Here is a 23,176-nt window from a genome sequence, read left to right as displayed (position 1 = left end):
CTATCACTTCTAGCGCTGTATCTACGGTCCTATCATTTCTAGCGCTCTATCTGCAGTCCTATCTCTCCTAGCGCTGTATCTACGGTCCTATCTCTTCTAGCGCTGTATCTGTGGTCCTATCACTTCTAGCGCTGTATCTACGGTCCTATCATTTCTAGCGCTCTATCTGCAGTCCTATCATTTCTAGCACTGTACCTGCGGTCCAATCACTTCTAGCGCTCTACCTGCAGTCCTATCTCTTCTAGCGCTGTACCTGCGGTCCTATCACTTCTAGCGCTGTATCTACGGTCCTATGACTTCTAGTGCTGTACCTGCAGTCCTATCTCTTCTAGCGCTGTATCTACGGTCCTATCACTTCTATCGCTATACCTGCAGTCCTATCTCTTCTAGCGCTGTATCTACGGTCCTATCACTTCTATCGCTGTACCTGCAGTCCTATCTCTTCTAGCGCTGTATCTACGGTCCTATCACTTCTAGCGCTGTACCTGCAGTCCTATCTCTTCTAGCGCTGTATCTACGGTCCTATCACTTCTAGCGCTGTACCTGCGGTCCTATCTCTTCTAGCGCTGTATCTACGGTCCTATCACTTCTATCGCTGTACCTGCAGTCCTATCTCTTCTAGCGCTGTATCTACGGTCCTATCACTTCTAGCGCTGTACCTGCAGTCCTATCTCTTCTAGCGCTGTATCTACGGTCCTATCACTTCTAGCGCTGTACCTGCGGTCCTATCTCTTCTAGCGCTGTACCTGCAGTCCTATCTCTTCTAGCTCTGTATCTACGGTCCTATCAGTTCCATCAGATGTCCCTCACATTGGGCTGTGCCCCCTTCATGTATATATCTTGGGGTTCTGAATTGTAACTTACAGTATGGATTGCCATATCTTGGTTAGTTACTCTAAGTGCCCCCTCTCCCCTGACTCCAGGAAATCTTACACAGGACTATCACAATGCCGTGCATTCCACAGAGAGAGAATCCGGATAGTGTCAGGCAAATGACAGCCATTGTGTACGATACCGAAGCCGCAGAGAGTCCCCCGAAGACCAGAGACAGGACCCAAGAAAGAAGTAGCATCGATCTACGTCCAAACCTAAAGCACAGAAGAAAAATCATTATAATCTCTATTGTGGAGTCATTCTCAGGCAAGGGGAGGCTCATCTGTTATAAAGTGTTTGATCTCTCGTGAATCGAATAGACCTAAAGCTTGGGGTGGCCTTGTGTTTCCCAAGATATAGCCCAGATGCATAGGATGGTCTGCAGGCCTTGCTCAGACATCCAGCGGTGTAGAACACTGTGCCTGTATAGCGGTGTAGAGTACTGTGCCTGTATAGCGGTGTAGAGCACTGTGCCTGTATAGCGGTGTAGAACACTGTGCCTGTATAGCGGTGTAGAACACTGTGCCTGTATAGCGGTGTAGAACACTGTGCCTGTATAGCGGTGTAGAACACTGTGCCTGTATAGCGGTGTAGAACACTGTGCCTGTATAGCGGTGTAGAACACTGTGCCTGTATAGTGGTGTAGAGCACTGTGCCTGTATAGTGGTGTAGAACACTGTGCCTGTATAGCGGTGTAGAGCACTGTGCCTGTATAGCGGTGTAGAGCACTGTGCCTGTATAGCGGTGTAGAACACTGTGCCTGTATAGCGGTGTAGAACACTGTGCCTGTATAGCGGTGTAGAACACTGTGCCTGTATAGTGGTGTAGAACACTGTGCCTGTATAGCGGTGTAGAACACTGTGCCTGTATAGTGGTGTAGAACACTGTGCCTGTATAGCGGTGTAGAACACTGTGCCTGTATAGTGGTGTAGAACACTGTGCCTGTATAGCGGTGTAGAACACTGTGCCTGTATAGCGGTGTAGAACACTGTGCCTGTATAGCGGTGTAGAACACTGTGCCTGTATAGCGGTGTAGAACACTGTGCCTGTATAGTGGTGTAGAACACTGTGCCTGTATAGCGGTGTAGAACACTGTGCCTGTATAGCGGTGTAGAACACTGTGCCTGTATAGCGGTGTAGTACGTCTGGTTGTGCACATCTGCGTCACTTCCGGCATCAGTACTTTGTTTCCTCAAGCAGCAGCAAAATTTGACATTGGCATTTTTCTACCCTAATTCCCGGCAAGATAGCGGTAAGATCAGGGCTGTACGGCCAGCGCACAGGGGAGAGAGAAGGGGGGTGTTCAGCCTGCGATCATTTCGTACGATCCTTCTGCTGTTTCATCGTCGGCGTTTCCTCTGCTGTACCGTGCTCTGCTGACTGAACTTACTCGCTCGCCGTCTACTGGTCAAAGTCGGTATTGCTACTACTATACAAAATCATTACAAGCATTAGTTTTCATGGTTCTCTGCCTAACTTAAATGTGTATTTGGCTTGTCAGTTGGGAATAACTATTAGTCAGTCACACGAGGTCAGGCGCATATAAATATATATTTAGATTTATTATATTAGTACTTACTTATAGCACTACTATGCTTTTCCTAGATCTACGGGTTTTCCATCTCCGGCATATAAGGATCCCTGCGATTAGAAGCGGCTGCGTATTTAGCCGGAACGCAGGCATCCGGGTCATGTAAGCTGCGATTTATCTTAGAGTAGGGTAGTTTGGGTAATAGCCAGTAGTAGCTAGCACTCTGCTGATGTATGTAGCCTTATAGCTGTTACTGCATCCGCAAGCAAACATTTTCAGGTATAGTTCTATTGTGGTCGTTACAACTCACGTGTGGTTAAAAAAAAAAAAATTCAACACACAGCTTCACATAGGACTCGAATATGTCTGCGTTCTAGCCTGTCACGACTACAGGCCACGTTAGTCCTGTCACGCATACAGATAGCTGTCCACATGTCTGTCACGTCCACAGATACGTTAAGTCCTGTCACGACTACAGGCAACGATTCGATGTGTCTGTCACGACTACAGGCCACGTTAGTCCTGTCACGCATACAGATAGCTGTCCACATGTCTGTCACGTCCACAGATACGTTAAGTCCTGTCACGACTACAGGCAACGATTCGATGTTTCTGTCATGACTACAGACTAATTGAGTCCTGTCACGACTACAGGCAACGATTCGATGTTTTTGTCACGACTACAGGCCACGTCAGTCCTGTCACGCATACAGATAGCTGTCCACATGTCTGTCACGTCCACAGATACGTTAAGTCTTGTCACGACTACAGGCAACGATTCGATGTTTCTGTCACGTCCACAGATACGTTAAGTCCTGTCACGACTACAGGCAACAATTCGATGTTTCTGTCATGACTACAGACTAATTGAGTCCTGTCACGACTACAGGCAACGATTCGATGTTTCTGTCACGACTACAGGCCACGTTAGTCCTGTTACGCATACAGATAGCTGTCCACGTGTCTGTCACGTCCACAGATACGTTAAGTCTTGTCACGACTACAGGCAACGATTCGATGTGTCTGTCACGACTACAGGCCACGTTAGTCCTGTCACGCATACAGATAGCTGTCCACATGTCTGTCACGTCCACAGATACGTTAAGTCCTGTCACGACTACAGGCAACGATTCGATGTGTCTGTCACGACTACAGGCAGGTTTAGGTCCTGTCATCACTACAGGCGACAATTCGATGTGTCTGTCACGACTACAGGCAGGTTCAGGTCCTGTCACAACTACAGGCAGGTTCAGGTCCTGTCACGACTACAGACAGGTTCAGGTCCTGTCAAGACTAAAGACAGGTTCAGGTCCTGTCACGACTACAGACAGGTTCAGGTCCTGTCACGACTACAGACAGGTTCAGGTCCTGTCACGACTACAGACAGGTTCAGGTCCTGTCAAGACTAAAGACAGGTTCAGGTCCTGTCACGACTACAGACAGGTTCAGGTCCTGTCATCACTACAGGCGACGACTTGCATGCCTTAGTTCACTGTCATGGGTCAGCCCGGTACTCGCTGGGTGCTTCACAGTAAGTTCTATGGTGTCCACATCTTCCGGTTCTGCCACTGGGGGGGGGCTTTAGGGTGGTTTGTGTGCTGGGTACGAGTCACGTGTGCAGATACGATGGTTCTTAGCACTTCTAGGCTTAGGTGAATTCAGGTGGTGGGTTTTTCTGTTCTATATTAACCATGTCATGTTTTAGTTAAGATGTCTCAAGAATCGATGGTGGGCGACACATCATCTTCCCGTGCAAGTGTGGCATCAGGTTCGGCAAGAGACGGTTTCCACTCAACTGCACGCGGCCATCAACTCTATGGCATCATCTGTGTCGGACTTTCAAACTAGATTAGAGTAGGTCGAAGCTGGCAATACAGCTACTCGTTTGATGGCACAGAGTGCGGCGGGGTCTTCTAATTCCCGCAATAGTATAACTGGTGGGTCAGGTCTAACACCCTCCTTAGCACCTTCTCATTTTATTCCTGCCAACATTAGGCAGGATATAATTGATGGCAAGGATGGTAATTTAGCCTCCTTGCTAATAGCAGCACATGAGGCACCGGACAACAAAACCATAGTCTGTGGTGAGGTCTCGGTTGTGCTCAAATCCAAAGATGTGCGGTTGAACAGGAAACTCAGCATCCCAGAGTTTGTCTTAGCTTTCAGCTTGTATAGGGATGTTGTTTGTTCAGGTAATCCTCAGCGCACCTGTATATGTACAAGGTGGTGGATTTGGCCTATAAGTATGGCGGGTCAGCTTTTTACGACTATCACCGTTCTTTCTCAGCAAAAGCTGCAGCGGCGTTGGCTCAATTCCAACATACGGTGGATTGGTCTGATATCGATACAGAGCTATTCTGTAGACACTTTGCCGGTCTCAATGTCCCAGCCTGCTCCAAATGCAATTCATACTCGCAGATGACGGCCTGGTGACAACCCAGCTCTGTCACAGGCTAGTAGTACTCCTGGGCCGTCAGTCAGCAAGGCTGCATCGGGGGTGGACAAGTTGGGGCGACCCATCAAGTATTTGGGAAAATCCCAAATCTGTAATAACTTAAATTTCTCCGCGTGTCATTACAGCCAATGTAGGGTATTGCATTTATGTGCCATATGTTTCAGAGCCCACCCCCGGGCATCTTGCCCACAGAAAAACCAGGAGCCGGCATGACTAGGCGTGGTGAATGTCGGCCTCCTTCAGACTTTTTTTGGTTCTCATCCAGATACCAACTGGGTGCAGTTCATCATTAAGGGTTTGTCAGCAGGTTTCCATACAGGTTTACTGACCCTTCCTCAGTCCAACTATGAATGTAAGAAGCTGCTGTCAGCCTCGAAGGATCCCGAAGCCGTTTCCCAGCTTATTCAGGCCGAGCTCAATAAGGGGTATCTCATTGGCCATTTGATCAACCCCCCTTTGATTGTTGGAGGATTAACCCAGTAAGTGTAGTGGCCGGCAAAGTTAGCAATAAAAAGAGGCTAATCTATGACCTGTCAGCTCCACTATCTTTACCGGTACCTAGCCTTAAAGGGGTTGTCCAAGTTATATTTATTGATGACCTATCCCCAGGATAGGTCATCAATATCAGATCGGCGTGGGTCCGACACCCGGCACCCCCTCCGATCAGCTGTTTGAAGAGAAGGCGTGCGAGGTGTCAGCGCTGCCTCCTCTTCACTGTTTACCTTCTAGCCGTTGCATCTGCAGTGGTGAGCAGGTGTAATTACACCCAAGCCTTCCTATTGAAATGAATGGGACGGTTAGGTGTAATTACACCTGCTCACCACTGCAGATGCAACGGCTAGAAGGTAAACAGTGCAGAGGAGGCAGCGCTGACACCGCGCGAGTCTCCTCTTCAAACAGCTGATCGGAGGGGGCGCCGGGTGTCGGACCCACGCCGATCTGATATTGATGACCTATCCTGGGGATAGGTCATCAATAAATATAACTTGGACAACCCCTTTAACTCATTAATTCCTTTAGAGGAATTTGCAATGAAATATGCATCTATTGATGAAGCTATTCAGGTTATTCTCCGTCTGGGTAGGGGAGCTTGGCTATCTAAGGCCGACATCACTGATGCCTTTAAGTTGCTCCCTGTCCAACCAGAGTTGTGGCAATGGTATGGGATTAAGTGGTCAAATAAGTACTACTTCGCTAACAAATTGACCTTTGGTTCAAAATCTAGCCCCTGGATGTTTAACCAGTTTGCCACAGCCCTGCATTGGATACTTCAAGACCTGTTCCGGGTCAACCACGTCATTCACTATCTGGATGACTTTCTGTTAATAGAATCCCCGAACCATGCGCCTCAGGACCTACAGGTGCTGCAAGCGATGTTTGCAGATCTCGGGGTCCCTGTTGCCCCACACAAGGTGGAAGGTCCTGAAACTATCATTACGTTTCTCGGCATTTGCTTAAACACTGTTAATATGGAAGCTAGTCTCCCCCAGGACAAATTGATTAGAGTTAAGGCGACAGTTCATAGGTTAGCACGCGTCAGGACTGTCACCAAAGCAGATCTCCAGTCACTGCTTGGCATGCTCAACTTCGCTGCACGCATTATTCCGCAAGGCAGGTCGTTCATTGCTAGACTATTGAAGCTCTTGAAACATGCTCACGATGAAGATAGCCTGGTAGTCATAGATCAGAATGCGATGGCGGATTTAGTCATGTGGGATGAGTTCCTGTCACAGTGAACGGCATATCAATATTCATTCCGTCAGTTTCAAGTGTTCATACGGATGCCTCATCCTTAGTAGGCTTTGCAGCTATTTTCGGTCATAGGTGGTTGGCAGACCAATGGCCAGCGGAGGTGGTCAGGTTGGAGGGCTTCACCAGGTGTTCCTCATTATTCGAGATATACCCGCTGGTGGCAGCAGCTCGGGTGTGGGGCCCACTATGAAGGAATCAGTCAGTTCTCTTCCTGATAACGAGGCCTTAGTAGAGATACTCACTAAGGGTAGATCGGCCTCCGCTCAGATTAAGTCGTTTGTGAGGAGACTCGTATGGTTATCACTTCAATATAATTTCCATATTATATGCGATCACATTAAGGGGCAAGCTAATGTAGCGGCAGATGCTTTATCTAGGGGTAACCTGTCGCTCGTCTTTCAGGTCTCTCCACAGGCAGACCGCACACCGGCAACCTGGCCAGGATACATCATTTGTATTTGAAGCATCCCAATCTACCATCATTGTTTTCGGCGCATCCTATCAGAATGTTACTGAGGGGTATGCAGAAAGGCTCTGCTGTCACCCGTCCTTCTTGGGGAAGATGTTCAGGTCCTTATCTGATATGTTGCAGGGATATCCTTTTGGTAAATATACTAGCTTACTGATTAAGACAACCATGTATCTGGCCTTCTATGGCTTCCTCAGACCAGGCGAATTCACCTGCGCCTCGAGGTGTAAAAATTATCTAAGGAAGAGTCCGCTCTCTTGGGACGGGTCATGTTACATTCTTGCGCTAACTTCCACAAAGACGACGCGCCCAGGACAGCTGACTTAGGTTAAATACTTTCCTACTGGTAACAAATGGTGTCCTGTGAGAACCATTCAAGAATGGTTACAGTTTATTAAGGAAACCCCGGGTGAGGCACCTCTGCTTCGGTTAAGTTCTGCGCCTTTGAGTTGCACAAACTTCCTCAAATTCATTCGTATTTTGTTGAGGAACATTGGTGTCGACCCCAGCTCGATCACTGGGCATTCTATGCGCATCGGGGCGGCCTCCGCCGCATCTAAGCACAAGGTCCCGGTACATGTAATTAAGAAGCTAGGCAGGTGGAAGTCGGCTTGTTATGCCCGATATATACCAAACCCGCAGGTTGAAATGTCTAGTGCCTTCAGTAATCTGGTTTTGTAAATAAATATATAACATTTAAGCTATGTTTGTGATTTTTGGCCCCTTTAGCCTACCCTCCTTACAGCAGTCTCGGCACACCTCTACTGCTTTAGAAGTAGGTAGGTAGGTTTTACACACATAGACGACCCGAATACAAGTTATAAGCAAATGTATATTTGCTGTATTTGTATGAGGGGAGGCGGGGTTTATAAGACTCTGCCTCCCCCTCTCCTCACCAGCGTCAGCTCGTTTGACCTACCCTCCCAATCCCATTATTATAACAACTCATTGGGGGTGGGCCCCTTTAGCCTACCCTCCGTACAGCAGTCTCGGCGCACCTCTACTGCTTTAGAAGTAGGTAGGTAGGTTTTACACACATAGACGACCCGAATACAACTATAATAAATATATACCTCCATACGATATTATTTGTACTGAATCATGGTCATTATGTTTGGGATACATTTTCAAAAATGTCTCTCTATCTATGTTTTATCATGTATAGTATCTGAAGAAGGTCTGCGTGACGAAACATCATACGATATGAATATTGCCGCAAGTCAAATAAAAACTTGAATCAACATAATTGCAAACAAAATAAGCTGTAGTTGTATACTTCATTGGAAACGGGGTTGGAACCCTACTTACAGCTCCTCACAGAGTGCGACAAAGATTTATCTGAATCTATGTCACCCAATAATGTAACAGACGAATTAGTGAAATGTATTTCCCTGTCCACTATGTAGAGCAGGGGTATATCAATGCCAAAAATTTGGGATATGTCACCCAATAATGTATCAGACGAATTAGTGAAATGACTTAAAATAACATAAAATACGTAAAAATTAAAAATAACAATCTTGATCTAGGAGGACCAGGTCCATATGGAGTAGGAGGTTGAGGAGTCGGTGGACGTGGTGGTGTAGGTGGAAGCGGCGGTGGAAGAGGAGGAGGTAGCCTACACTGCTTTTTGGTTTTATTTTTTTGTTGGTGTTTAAATTAGGGTACACCCCAAAACATTGGGAAATATAAAAGATAAAAAAATGAGAAAGTGCTCTGTAGTATAACAATGGCTGCTCAGTGCCGGTATACAGGTCTATTCTGCACAAGGTACGGACAAGTCCTGAGGGATCCAGGCCTGGTTCATGTTAATGACCGTGAGCTTGTCCACGTTGGCTGTGGACAGGCGGCTGCGCTTGTCTGTGATGACGCCTCCTGCCGTGCTGAACACACGTTCAGACAATACACCGGCTGCAGGGCAGGGCAGCACCTCCAAGGCGTAAAGGGCAAGCTCAGGCCATGTGCCCAATTTGGAGACCCAGAAGTTGAAGGGGGCAGACCCGTCAGTCAGTCCGTGTAGGCGTGTGCACACTTACTGCTCCACCATGTTGGTGAAATGCTGCCTCCTGCTAACACGTTCCATATCAGCTGGTGCTGCTGGTTGTTGTGCTGACAAAGCTTTTCCACATGTCGGCCATGCTAACCCTGCCTTCTGCGGTGCTGGCGGTGCCCCAGCTGTGTTGGCGACCTCTTCCTCTGCCTTCGCCTTGTGCTTCCACTGTGCCCCCGCTGTTAGGTGGGAATTCTACCAGCAGCGCGTCTACCAGCGTGCGCTTGTACTCGCGCATCTTACGATCACGCTCCAGTGACGGAATTAAGGACGGTACGTTGTCCTTGTAACGGGGATCCAGCAGCATGGCCGCCCAGTAATCAGCACAAGTTAGAATGTGGGCAACTCGGCGGTCATTGCGGAGACACTGCAGCATGTAATCGCTCATGTGTGCCAGGCTGCCCAGAGGCAACGACAAGCTGTCCTCTGTGGGAGGTGTATCGTCTGTGTCCTCTGTATCCCCCAGCCACGCACCAGTGATGGCCATGAGCTGGTCTGGGTGCCACCCTGCTGTGAACATGGTTCCTCCTCCTCCATCTCCTCATCCTCCACCTCGTCATCCTCCACCTCGTCATCCTCCAGGACTGTGCCCTGGCTGGACAATTGTGTACCTGGCGTCTGTTGGTGCAGGAACCCACCCTCGGAACCACTTGGGAATGACTGGCCGGAAACCCTTGTAAAAGATCCCTCTTCCTCCTCCTCCTGTGCCACATCATCTTCCATCATTGCCCGAAGCGTTTTTTTTAAGGAGGCATAGAAGTGGGATAGTAACGCTGAGAACGGCGTCATTGGCACTGGCCATGTTGGTGGAGTACTCGAAACAGCGCAACAAGGAACACAGATCTCGCATGGAGGCCCAGTCATTGGCGGTGAAGTGGTGCTGTTCTGCCGAGCGACTCACCCGTGCGCGCTGCAGCTGAAACTCCACCATGGCCTGCTGCTGCTCGCACAGTCTGTCCAGCATGTGCAAGCTGGAGTTCCACCTTGTGGGCACGTCGCATATGAGGCGGTGAGCGGGAAGGCCGAAGTTACGCTGCAGGCATGGATGTGATGGCTTCTAAGGGCACACGAGTTAAACGCTTGTTGATTGGCTGCTCTGCAGCCTTTCAAAAAGCGCCAATAAATCGCTGAACACCGAACTCGAACCTGAACTTTTACTGAAATGTTCGGGTTCGGGGTCAAAAAATCCTAAAGTTTGGTACGAACCCGAACTTAACAGTTCAGGTTCGCCCAACCCTAATTGTATGGTACATGATCTATGGTCAACAAAGCTACAGTCTTGGAAACACCAGTGGTACCGAACCCACATGCCTTTTTGTCATACGTGCCTCCAGAATCCACCCACTTCACTGTAATTGATTTGGCAAATGCCTTCTTCTCAGTACCACTTCATCCAGACTGTCAATATCTGTTTGCCTTTACTCATGCTGGATGCCAATACACCTGGACGGTCATGCCCCAGGGAGCACAGAACAGTCCTTCTCAGTTCAGTAAAGCCATGTCTTCCATACTGGATGAATGGAGAATGGAGCATGATACAGTGACACTCCTGCAATATGTGGATGATTTGCTCTTGTGTGCTGACACTGCACAAACATGCAGAGATGCGTCTGTCGTGCTACTTCTTTTCCCGACTCAACAAGGATACAAGGCCAGCCTTGTCAAGGTCCAGTGGTGTCAGAACAAGGTGGTTTTTCTGGGCTACTGTCTCAGCCCTGGGGCCAAACACCTCACTGAAGACAGGAAGACAGATGTCATGCAGATGACTGAGCCTACGTCTCCAAAACAGATTCAAGCCTTTCTAGGACTAATCTCATACTGCCGACCGTGGATTCTGGATGCTTCAATTCTCATGCAGGCTTTGTATGATTGTATTTCTACTCAGCCTTTCTACCTCACCTCCAAGGTCAAACAATGCTTTGAACAACTGAATTAAGCTGAATTAAGCTCCCCAGCCTTGGGCCTTCCAAACTACAACTTGCCATTCAGACTCTACATCATGGAACGTCAAGGGTATGCCATAGGTGTGCTAACCCAACTACATGGAGGCCACAATCGCCCTCTGGGCTATTACTCAGCCAGACTTGATCCAGTGGCCAGAGGGAGCTCATCATGTATACGAGCCATACATTCGTGTCACTTGTTATTGGACAAAACATCTGATGTTGTCTTGGGTCATTCACTTCAGATCTTGGCCCCTCATGACATTTCAGCCATCCTTCAGCAGACTCAGCCAAAACACTTGTCTGCAGCCAGACATCTCAGAATGCAGTGTTCTCTCTTACTTCCGGACACGGTCACTATCAGCAGATGTCATGTCCTCAATCCAGCTTTACTCCTTCCTTTCCCTCAAGGGGGGTCTCCAGAAGGGAAAGGTGATGACATCGATGCCACTTACTCAGATGATGAGTTTTACAACGGGAAAGCTCATGACTGCCTACAATTACTTGAACAAGAAACTGAGCCCCTATGGAACATCAAAGAAACTCTTATTCTGGACCTAGACTTGACACTGTTTGTGGATGGATCTAGATACGCATATGGAACAGGAAAATACCACTCAGGATATACAGTTACCTCAATGGAAACAGTATTACAACAACAACCCCTTTCACCGGATAAATCAGCACAGGAGGCTGAATTAATAGCCCTGACTGAGGCTTGCAAGATGGCAGAAGGAAAAACTGCAAACATCTACACTGACTCACGTTATGCTTTTGGAGTAGACAATGACTTTGGACCTATATGGAGAAGCAGGAAGTTCCTGACGGCAAGGGGCACACCTGTAAAGAATGCGGAAGCTGAGTAGGCACTGATGGAAGCCATGAGCCTCCCCACTCAAGCTACCATCTTGAAAATCAAAGCCCATTCTGTTGTGGAAATTTTATTAGGATGTGTTTCTAATATATTGTGCATTGTCACCATGTCTCTCAGTGTCAGGGTAAACCATTGGAGTGGATATCTTCCCGTGTATGTCCTGTCACAGCTGCTGGGCGCAGGGGTCTCCGTCGGCGAATGGTCCATGTGCTAAGCACTGGGCTGTGGGCCGGGGGAGACTGATGTGTTCAGCAGAGCAGTGTTTTGTTGGCTGATGTATGGACGCCGGCTAGGGCCCCCGCGCAAGACGCGGATTTATTGGCTTGGCGTGGATGCATTTGTTAAGAGAACAATATAACGAAAGGAACATGCGTTTGTTGTCTCAGTGCGTGATCAGCCGCTGGAGATAATGACGTTGTCCTGTAAATAAACCTGCAGGAGGATCATAGTAACTTTATCTGGCATTGATCACTGAGCAAGTCTGGATAACGTTACCTCCAGTGGTGATGGGAGATTATTGTATACATGTGTTTGTTAGCTGGCTATGTTATTCTAAATGATGGTGGTTTCTCATCTTCCTGTGTCATCACTTCCTGTATGTCATCACTTCCTGTGTGGCATCACTTCCTGTATGTCATCACTTCCCGCATCCTTGTAACATGAAGTAAGTGGTCGGGTGACGGGCCGGCCCCTTTTCTATTGTTACATCCTTTTGTGAGTGAGAAATAAAAGGTGAGCAGACTGGGCAGGAGGGCAGTGCTCAGCAGAACTCAGGATGATGACATCTTTGAGTCTTGGTGAAGAGATTTACCTTTCCTTACACAAAGTCTGATGCAAGCGAATTTCTACTACAAATATTTCTATTACAATTCAAAAGCTGAAACTCCAGAAGCACAGGGAAATTCTCTAGCAGACAAAGCGGCTAAAGAAGCGTCAGTGATGGAAATGTAGGATCTCAGCACTCTAATGGACTTTTCTCCAGATAAAGTGGCCAGGCAAGAAGGGGGAATTCCAAAGGGAGTCTGCCTCACTAAGGAGATCTTGGAAGACAGACAACGTGAGGCTACAGATGATGAGTATGATGTGTGGGGCAAGAAATGAGCTGGCCCAATTAAAGATTGAATATGAAGACTGGGCCACCTGCTGTGCCTACCAAGAAGTCTATATCCAACTGTAGTCTGTTGTGCCCATTTACCCACACATCAATGGAAGTCAGAACAATCTCATATCCTCCATATAGTTTGCACCTGCAATCTCCAACTACACCTCTCGATATGTGAACAGCTACATGGTGCAATCCAGGGAAGCTGGAGAAGGTTCCCATGAAGTGCCTAGCAAAACCCTTGTACCCTTTCCAACGGATCCAGATCGACCACATTCAAATGCCCCCTACGCAGGGTTCCATTATGCTTTGGTGGTAGTAGACATGTTCCCTGGAAGGCCAGAAGCCTACCATATGAAGAACCAGACAGCGACAACTACTGTGAAGAAGTTGTTGAAAAAAGTGGTTTGCCGGTTTGGGGTACCTGAAGTGATTGAGAGTGATGAAGGGACTTCTTTTACTGCCAACATCGCACGGGAAATATGGACAGCTCTGGGGACGCACTTGGCCTTCCATAAACTATGCAGACCACAAAGCAGCGGAAGAGTAGAAAGAATGAATGGCACTCTGAAATTAAAGATGCTGAAGATGGCCCAAGAGACTGGCAAACCATGGCTAGAAATTGCCCTGGCCAGTGTACGACATACCCCAAGGGGGAAAGAGAAACTATCCCCCTTTGAGATCCTATTTGGCAGTGCACCTAAGTTAGGACAGTATTTTCCAGAAAAGACTTGGTCCTGGTAAAGAAACACGTCAGAAAGACACTGGAACGCAGATTCGAAGGGCCTTACCAAGTACTTCTCACCACCACCACCTCAGTGAAACTAGAGGGAAAGAAGACTTGAATACACGCATCCCACTGCAAAAGAATCACGAATCCTGACCCACCTCCTAAAGAATAATGATATTCTTTTTCGTTTTGTGCATCATATGGGGGGATGGGTTATGTAAGCTCAGACAAATGCTTCTGGAATGATGGATGCCCAAAAGCTCCTCTGAAATGTCTTTATAGGGAACCACATTTAGATAGGAGGGTAATGGTCTTCTGCGTCAATTTAACCAAAGAACTTCAAGTATATGACTTTTATTATTGTGATGTTGCTGATTGCAGATGTTATGATTTGATGATGTGGGATTATCAGAGGTTCCAGTTTTCAGTTTTATATTTGTTATACTGAAGCAGGTAACTCTTACTGTTCCTCTTGGGCCAACGTCATCACTAACACAGGGGTAGATTGGGTGCATAGGCCCGAGAAGGCCTTAAAAAGTAGGGATGAACAGGGAAATAACCTTCTAAAAAGAATGCGTCTATTTGACAGGAATGTGGGAAAGACCCAGCCTAGTGCTTGTCAGCCATATCCAAATGCTATAACCTGTAAGGGTCCCCAAAAATGCTACCCCCTGACCCTAACATTTCAGAAACCACGTAGTAATACAAAAATCACAGCAAGAGGGTGTTTTCTTTTTCTGTGAGTTAATTTATTTGGAGAAAGACGGCAATATATGCAAACGTTTTCGGCCTTATTGGGCCTTCATCAGGCACTATGCCGCCAAAAGGTGAAAGGTTTAGTAAGGATGGATGGAAAGATGGAGCGCTTCATAATCGTAGCATTTCAGATATTTCCGTTTTCATCCCGTCTCTAACTGCCTCAGGGATTCGGTAAGGGGCCTGGCGAAGGGGCATTTGACCTGGGGTGTCCACCTGATGGGTGGTGAGGAGTGTATACCCTGGGTCTTGGGAAAAGGTAAACCTCTTTTGGTATAGCATGTCACTTAACTGGCCCTTCTCAACGGTACTTAACTTTTCTCCCATCTGCACTTGGATGAGTATGTCGGGGTGCAGTTTCTTATTTAAGAGATCAGGTATGGGAAGATTATCAGGGCCTTCATATGCTGGACTACATATTGCAGTCACTTCCTCAGGTCTCTCATTGTAATCCTTGAGCATATTTATATGGAAATTTCTCCGTAGCCTTTCATCGTGACAGCTGGCGATGACATAGGTAGTGTCACACACTTGATCTAAAACTTTATAAGGACCCTGCCAAGAGGCTTGTAACTTGTCCTGCCTAACTGCTTTAAGTACCATCACTTTCTGTTCTATTTGAAAAATACAGTGCAGGGCTCCCTTATTGTACCATACTTTCTGGCGTCTCTGTGCGGTCTGGAGCTTGGCTTGGACAGATCTGGCTAGTTGTTCCATCCGGTCCCTAAGCTCTAATACATATGGCACGATAGGGCCCCCGTCATTCTCAGTGGCTCTCTCCCAGTGTTCTCTAATAAGGTCCAAGGGTCTTCGCACTTTTCTCCCATAAAGTAGTTCAAACAGGAAGAAACCTGTGGATTCCTGCGGCACCTCCCGATATGCGAACAGGAGGTGTGGCAGGAACCGCTCCCAATCCCCATACTCTCTGGTAAAGGTCTTGAGCATTTGCTTGAGCGTTCCATTGAATCGCTCGCACAAACCGTTTGTTTGGGGATGGTAGGGAGAAATGAGTAAAGATTTTATGTTACACACGTGCCACAGCTGTTGGGTTAGTTCTGCTGTAAACTGGATGCCTCTATCGGATAGGATTTCCCTGGGAAACCCAACACGGGAAAAAATATGTACCAAGGCATTGGCTACAGTATCGGCCTGAATGTTTGATAGCGCTACTGCCTCTGGGTACCGGGTGGCATAATCAACTACAGTAAGGATGTATTTCTTTCCCGAGGGGATAGGATTGGCGAGAGGTCCAATTAAATCTATGGCCACCCTACTAAACGGCTCTTCAATAATGGGCATATTGGCTAGGTGAGCTTTTGGATGATTTCCCCTTTTTCCCACCCTTTGACACACATCACAGGTCCTACAATGAGTACGCACATCATTATGTACTCCGGCCAGAAAAAGGTGTGGGTGATCCTATGTAACGTACGGGTCATTCCTAGATGCCCTGCTAACGGAATGTCGTGCCCTACTCTTAATATCTCCTTGCGGTATTTTAATTTATTCTGTTCCCAAACAAACATTTCATTATCTAACCCCCTGTGCCTTGTTCAGCTTTCTCCCTATATTTCTGTAGCGTCAGGACAGTCTTAGTCTCAGCTTCAAATGTCTCAGGAGTATCCCACTGGACAGGGGGCTGAGGGAAAGTCAGGGTGGGAGTTTGTCCTACCTGTGGCTCCCGCACTGGTGAAGGTTCTCTCTCAGTCCTAACTTGCGACCAGGTGGATACAGGATGGGCTGTTGCACCATAGGAGGGGGCATAGGAAGATGTCATCAGCCCCAAGTCATTGCCCAATAAAACTTCCGCTGGTAAATTGTCCATGATGCCCACATTCACTTGACCCTCCCCTGCACCCCAATTCAAATGTATTCGGGCTGTGGGTACCCGGTATACTGCTCCTCCTGCCACTCGTACATCCACAGTTTGCCCATACCTTTTGTGAGCCGGAATAAGACTGCCTTTAACTAGCGTGATGGTGGCGCCAGTATCACGTAGTCCTTCCACTGACCGCCCTTCTAATTGTACCTGCTGTCTGTGGTGTTGACGGTTGTCATCTGATGCTGCGTAGATAGGGTTGGCCTCATGGAGTTGCCCTAGGTATTCCTCTGGAGCGGAGGGTGATGACACACACATGGCACTAGGGTAGCGAGCTGGTATAGCACTGGTTTGTGGCTTTGGTCGGTTCCAGTAAGGGCGTTCTGTGTTGAGTGGACACTGCCTGGCATAATGTCCTGGTTCGTGGCAGTTGTGACAGGTTCCTCTGGCTCTGTCATAACTGGTATTAACTGGTCTCTGGTACCTGGTGAGGCCTGGTGGAATTGGAGTCCGAAATTCACTGCGAGGAGGTGGTATGTAAGTATCCCGTGGTTCTGTGGGTGGAGTGGGTCTGGAGCTTGGAAGTTTGTGTAGTACCCGATCTGCCTATTCGTCAGCGAGATGGGCAGCTGTCTTGAGCGTGGTGGGTTGCTTGTCCAACAACCATAGTAATAGTTTTGGCTCCAATCCTTTGTAAAAATGTTCTAGCAGAAATAATTGTAACACTTCCTCAGCGGTTACCGCTTGTTTGCCCGTAATCCAGTGATTAGCAGCTCGGTGCAATCGGTTGGCCCATTCTGTGTGTGTATCGCTGCGTTTCTTGGCCATTTCTCTGAACTGCCGGCGGTACGTATCAGGTGTCGCAGCATACCTTTTTAACAATGCCTCTTTTATCCATATGTATTGGGTAACTTCCTCAGCTGGCATATCCCGGAAGACATCAGCAGCCCTACCAGTTAATTAACCCGTAAGCAATGTAATCCAATCGTCGGTGGTTACTTGATATAGGGCACACAATCTTCCGTAATCTGCCAGGTATTCATCAATACCCCCTCAGTCTCTTGAAATTGTTTAAATAAGGGATCTTTTTCTTCGCAGGACTAGAGGGGACAGTTGTCATTACTGTGGGTACAACAGGGGGCAGAAACTACCCATTTTTCACTTTGTAGAATAATGAGCCGGGGGGAGGGTTTCCATAGTTCTGGGTCCATAGTCCATAGGAAGGAGGCTAGCCCTCAGGCCTCTCCAGCAGCCCCAGTGATGGTCCAGTCCCTCACAGTTATCTCTTTTCTTCTTAACTTTTTAGCCAATGAAACAATGCATGGGCCTCAGTGGAGGAACGTCCTCTCTGAAGATATATAAACTGCTTAAACTTACTGTAATAAAAACAGAGAGATTGTCTGTGACCCACCTGTGTCAGTGTCTGTCTCCACCATGCATGGATATTAACCTTTTGGGGAACCTTGAGTGTCTCTTAACTACTTTAATTGAAAGCAGCTTCAACACAGGTGAACAGGGGGCTTCATCATTATCATCATCATCAGGAGAAGAGACTGGCAGCTTGCGTGTGAGGCAGCGGCTGAGCAAGCAGGGAGGTAGCGTGGATGTGTGTCAGCAGGGTGGAAGCAGTGTTCTGGAGCCAAACCTGCCCAGGGTAGACCACCCGCTACGCAGGAGCCTACCTGTCCAGAAAGAAGGAGCGGTGCGGTGCCATAATTTTTCATCAAGCCGCTGGAGGACGATCAGCATGGCCCACTCTGTGACTGAGCCGCTGTGTTGACTACTCATGCTGTTCCCACCTCACCACTCGGGGGCTCTACTTGTCTCAGCGTGTAACAGAACAGGTTCGGTAACAAATCTATGTGGAATCAGCTGCCGACGGTGTAAAAGGAGTGCGCTCTTTCATTCTATAGCAGGATCTTGGGCCTCTGCACAGTTCTTTATACCTGACGCTAACATCGACCTGTAAGGCTGAGCTCACACTGGAGTTATTTGGTCAGTTTTGTCCCCGTGAAGTGCGCAGTGATTCTAAGAGCGACGCCTGTCATCTGCATGTCATACGGACTCACAGTATTATCACTACCACAGCAGACTCCCTATGTGTGTTACTGCAAGGCACAGTGTTCTACACCGCTATACAGGCACAGTGTTCTACACCGCTATACAGGCACAGTGCTCTACACCGCTATACAGGCACAGTGTTCTACACCGCTATACAGGCACAGTGCTCTACACCGCTATACAGGCACAGTGCTCTACACCGCTATACAGGCACAGTGTTCTACACCGCTATACAGGCACAGTGTTCTACACCGCTATACAGGCACAGTGCTCTACACCGCTATACCGGCACAGTGTTCTACACCGCTATACAGGCACAGTGCTCTACACCGCTATACAGGTACAGTGTTCTACACCGCTATACAGGCACAGTGCTCTACACCGCTATACAGGTACAGTGTTCTACACCGCTATACAGGCACAGTGTTCTACACCGCTATACAGGCACAGTGCTCTACACCGCTATACAGGCACAGTGCTCTACACCGCTATACAGGCACAGTGTTCTACACCGCTATACAGGCACAGTGCTCTACACCGCTATACAGGCACAGTGCTCTACACCGCTATACAGGCACAGTGTTCTACACCGCTATACAGGCACAGTGTTCTACACCGCTATACAGGCACAGTGCTCTACACCGCTATACAGGCACAGTGTTCTACACTGCTATACAGGCACAGTGCTCTACACCGCTATACAGGCACAGTGCTCTACACCGCTATACAGGCACAGTGTTCTATACCCCTATACAGGCACAGTGTTCTACACCGCTATACAGGCACAGTGTTCTATACCGCTATACAGGCACAGTGTTCTACACCGCTATACAGGCACAGTGCTCTACACCGCTATACAGGCACAGTGTTCTACACCGCTATACAGGCACAGTGTTCTACACCGCTATACAGGCACAGTGTACTACACCGCTATACAGGCACAGTGCTCTACACCGCTATACAGGCACAGTGCTCTACACCACTATACAGGCACAGTGCTCTACACCACTATACAGGCACAGTGTTCTACACCACTATACAGGCACAGTGTTCTACACCGCTATACAGGCACAGTGTTCTACACCACTATACAGGCACAGTGCTCTACACCGCTATACAGGCACAGTGTTCTACACCACTATACAGGCACAGTGCTCTACACCACTATACAGGCACAGTGCTCTACACCGCTATACAGGCACAGTGCTCTACACCACTATACAGGCACAGTGCTCTACACCGCTATACAGGCACAGTGTTCTACACCGCTATACAGGCACAGTGTTCTACACCGCTATACAGGCACAGTGTTCTACACCGCTATACAGGCTCAGTGTTCTACACCCCTATACAGGCACAGTGTTCTACACCGCTATACAGGCACAGTGTTCTACACCGCTATACAGGCACAGTGTTCTACACCGCTATACAGGCACAGTGTTCTACACCGCTATACAGGCACAGTGTTCTACACCGCTATACAGGCTCAGTGTTCTACACCCCTATACAGGCACAGTGTTCTACACCGCTATACAGGCACATTATTCTGCACCGCTATACAGGCACAGTGTTCTACACCACTAGGGATGAGCAAACTCGAACTGTATAGTTCGGGTTTCGTAAAAGTCCGGGTTCGGGTTCGGTGTTCGTCGCTTTCTTGGCGCTTTTTGAAAGGCTGCAAAGCAGCCAATCAACAAGCGTCATACTACTTGCCCCAAGAGGCCGTCACAGCCATGCCTACTATTGGCATGGCTGTGATTGGCCAGAGCACCATGTGACCCCGCCTCTATTTAAGCTGGAGTCACATAGCGCCGCCCGTCACTCTGCTCTGATCAGTGTAGGGAGAGGTTGCGGCTGCGACAGTAGGGCGAGATTAGGCAGATTAACTCCTCCAAAGGACTTGATTATTGATCGATCTGCAGCTGTGGATCATTGAGCTGCTGATACTCAATTGCTCACTGTTTTTAGGCTGCCCAGAGCGTTTGTCAGTCACTTTTTTCTGGGGTGATCGGCGGCCATTTTGTGTCTTGTGGTGCGCCAGCACAAGCTGCCACCAAGTGCATTTAACCCTCAATGGTGTGGTTGTTTTTTGGCTAAAGCCTACATCAGGGTGAAGCTGTCACACCAAGTGCATTTAACCAGCAATAGTCTGTTCATTTTTTGGCCATATACTACATCAGGGGCAAGCTGCGCCCGTCACCAAGTGCATTTAACCCTCAATAGTGTGGTTATTTTTTGGCCATATCCCAGTCTAATTCTGTCACTAAATCCATACCGGTCACCCAGCGCCTAAATACTAGGCCTCAAATTTATATCCCGCTAAATCTCTCGTTACCGCTGTCCTGTTGTAGCTGGGAAAGTTATTTAGTGTCCGTCAAAGCACATTTTTTGTTCTGGGTTGAAATACAATTCCCAATTTAGCAATTTCATAATTTAGTGGTTTCTGCTGTATCAGAGCTATTTGAAATCTATCCCTAAAAGGGTATATAATATTCAAGGTGCACATTGGGTCATTCAGAATAACTTCACACACACACGCTTCTGTGCATTTCCAAGTCTAATTCTGTCACTAAATCCATACCGCTCACCCAGCGCCTAAATACTAGGCCTCAAATTTATATCCCGCTGAATTTGAATTCAATACATTGGGCCAAATAATATTTTTGTTGTTGTGGTGAACGATAACAATGAGGAAAACATCTAGTAAGGGACGCGGACATGGACATGGTCGTGGTGGTGTTAGTGGACCCTCTGGTGCTGGGAGAGGACGTGGCCGTTCTGCCACAGCCACACGTCCTAGTGAACCAACTACCTCAGGTCCCAGTAGCCGCCAGAATTTACAGCGATATTTGGTGGGGCCCAATGCCGTTCTAAGGATGGTAAGGCCTGAGCAGGTACAGGCATTAGTCAATTGGGTGGCCGACAGTGGATCCAGCACGTTCACATTATCTCCCACCCAGTCTTCTGCAGAAAGCGCACAGATGGCGCCTGAAAACCAAGCCCATCAGTCTGTCACATCACCCCCATGCATACCAGGGAAACTGTCTCAGCCTCAAGTTATGCAGCAGTCTCTTATGCTGTTTGAAGACTCCGCTGGCAGGGTTTCCCAAGGGCATCCACCTAGCCCTTCCCCAGCGGTGGAAGACATAGAATGCACTGACGCACAACCACTTATGTTTCCTGATGATGAGGACATGGGAATACCACCTCAGCATGTCTCTGATGATGACGAAAAACAGGTGCCAACTGCTGCGACTTTCTGCAGTGTGCAGACTGAACAGGAGGTCAGGGATCAAGACTGGGTGGAAGACGATGCAGGGGACGATGAGGTCCTAGACCCCACATGGAATGAAGGTCGTGCCACTGACTTTCACAGTTCGGAGGAAGAGGCAGTGGTGAGACCGAGCCAACAGCGTAGCAAAAGAGGGAGCAGTGGGCAAAAGCAGAACACCCGCCGCCAAGAGACTCCGCCTGCTACTGACCGCCGCCATCTGGGACCGAGCACCCCAAAGGCAGCTTCAAGGAGTTCCCTGGCATGGCACTTCTTCAAACAATGTGCTGACGACAAGACCCGAGTGGTTTGCACGCTGTGCCATCAGAGCCTGAAGCGAGGCATTAACGTTCTGAACCTGAGCACAACCTGCATGACCAGGCGCCTGCATGCAAAGCATGGACTGCAGTGGAGTAAACACCTTAAAACCAAGGAAGTCACTCAGGCTCCCCCTGCTACCTCTGCTGCTGCTGCCGCCTCGGCCTCTTCTGCTGCTGCCGCCTCGGCCTCTTCTGCTGCTGCTGCCGCCTCGGCCTCTTCTGCTGCTGCCGCCTCGGCCTCTTCTGCTGCTGCCGCCTCGGCCTCTTCTGCTGCTGCCGCCTCGGCCTCTTCTGCTGCTGCCGCCTCGGCCTCTTCTGCTGCTCCCCCTGCTACCTCTTCTGCTGCTGCCGCCTCGGCCTCTTCTGCTGCTGCCGCCTCGGCCTCTTCTGCTGCTCCCCCTGCTACCTCTTCTGCTGCTGCCGCCTCGGCCTCTTCTGCTGCTGCCGCCTCGGCCTATTCTGCTGCTGCCGCCTCGGCCTCTTCCTCTGCCTCTGGAGGAACGTTGGCACCTGCCGCCCAGCAAACAGGGGATGTACCACCAACACCACCTCCGTCACCAAGCGTCTCAACCATGTCACACGCCAGCGTTCAGCTCTCCATCTCACAAACATTTGAGAGAAAGCGTAAATTCCCACCTAGCCACCCTCGATCCCTGGCCCTGAATGCCAGCATTTCTAAACTACTGGCCTATGAAATGCTGTCATTTAGGCTGGTGGACACAGACAGCTTCAAACAGCTCATGTCGCTTGCTGTCCCACAGTATGTTGTTCCCAGCCGCCACTACTTCTCCAAGAGAGCCGTGCCTTCCCTGCACAACCAAGTATCCGATAAAATCAAGTGTGCACTGCGCAACGCCATCTGTGGCAAGGTCCACCTAACCACAGATACGTGGACCAGTAAGCACGGCCAGGGACGCTATATCTCCCTAACTGCACACTGGGTAAATGTAGTGGCAGCTGGGCCCCAGGCGGAGAGCTGTTTGGCGCACGTCCTTCCGCCGCCAAGGATCGCAGGGCATCATTCTTTGCCTCCTGTTGCCACCTCCTCCTTCTCAGCTTCCTCCTCCTCTTCTTCCACCTGCTCATCCAGTCAGCCACACACCTTCACCACCAACTTCAGCACAGCCCGGGGTAAACGTCAGCAGGCCATTCTGAAACTCATATGTTTGG

The 23,176-nt window shown here is 48.7% G+C and overlaps 1 protein-coding gene across 1 annotated transcript in view; it reads right to left on the bottom strand.

Annotated features, from left to right (window-relative positions):
• SLC22A7 (solute carrier family 22 member 7) overlaps window positions 1–23,176 on the bottom strand; it is a 108,821-nt gene that overhangs the window by 72,083 nt on the left and 13,562 nt on the right. Inside the window, exon 4 of the mRNA XM_044291337.1 lies at window positions 934–1,088. Within this exon, the coding sequence (XP_044147272.1) occupies window positions 934–1,088 (155 nt within the window). The remainder of the gene's footprint in view (window positions 1–933; window positions 1,089–23,176) is intronic.

The sequence above is a fragment of the Bufo gargarizans genome, chromosome 4, assembly GCF_014858855.1.
Source record: "Bufo gargarizans isolate SCDJY-AF-19 chromosome 4, ASM1485885v1, whole genome shotgun sequence".
Lineage (NCBI taxonomy): Eukaryota > Metazoa > Chordata > Amphibia > Anura > Bufonidae > Bufo > Bufo gargarizans.
This window is presented reverse-complemented; position numbering and strand designations above follow the sequence as displayed.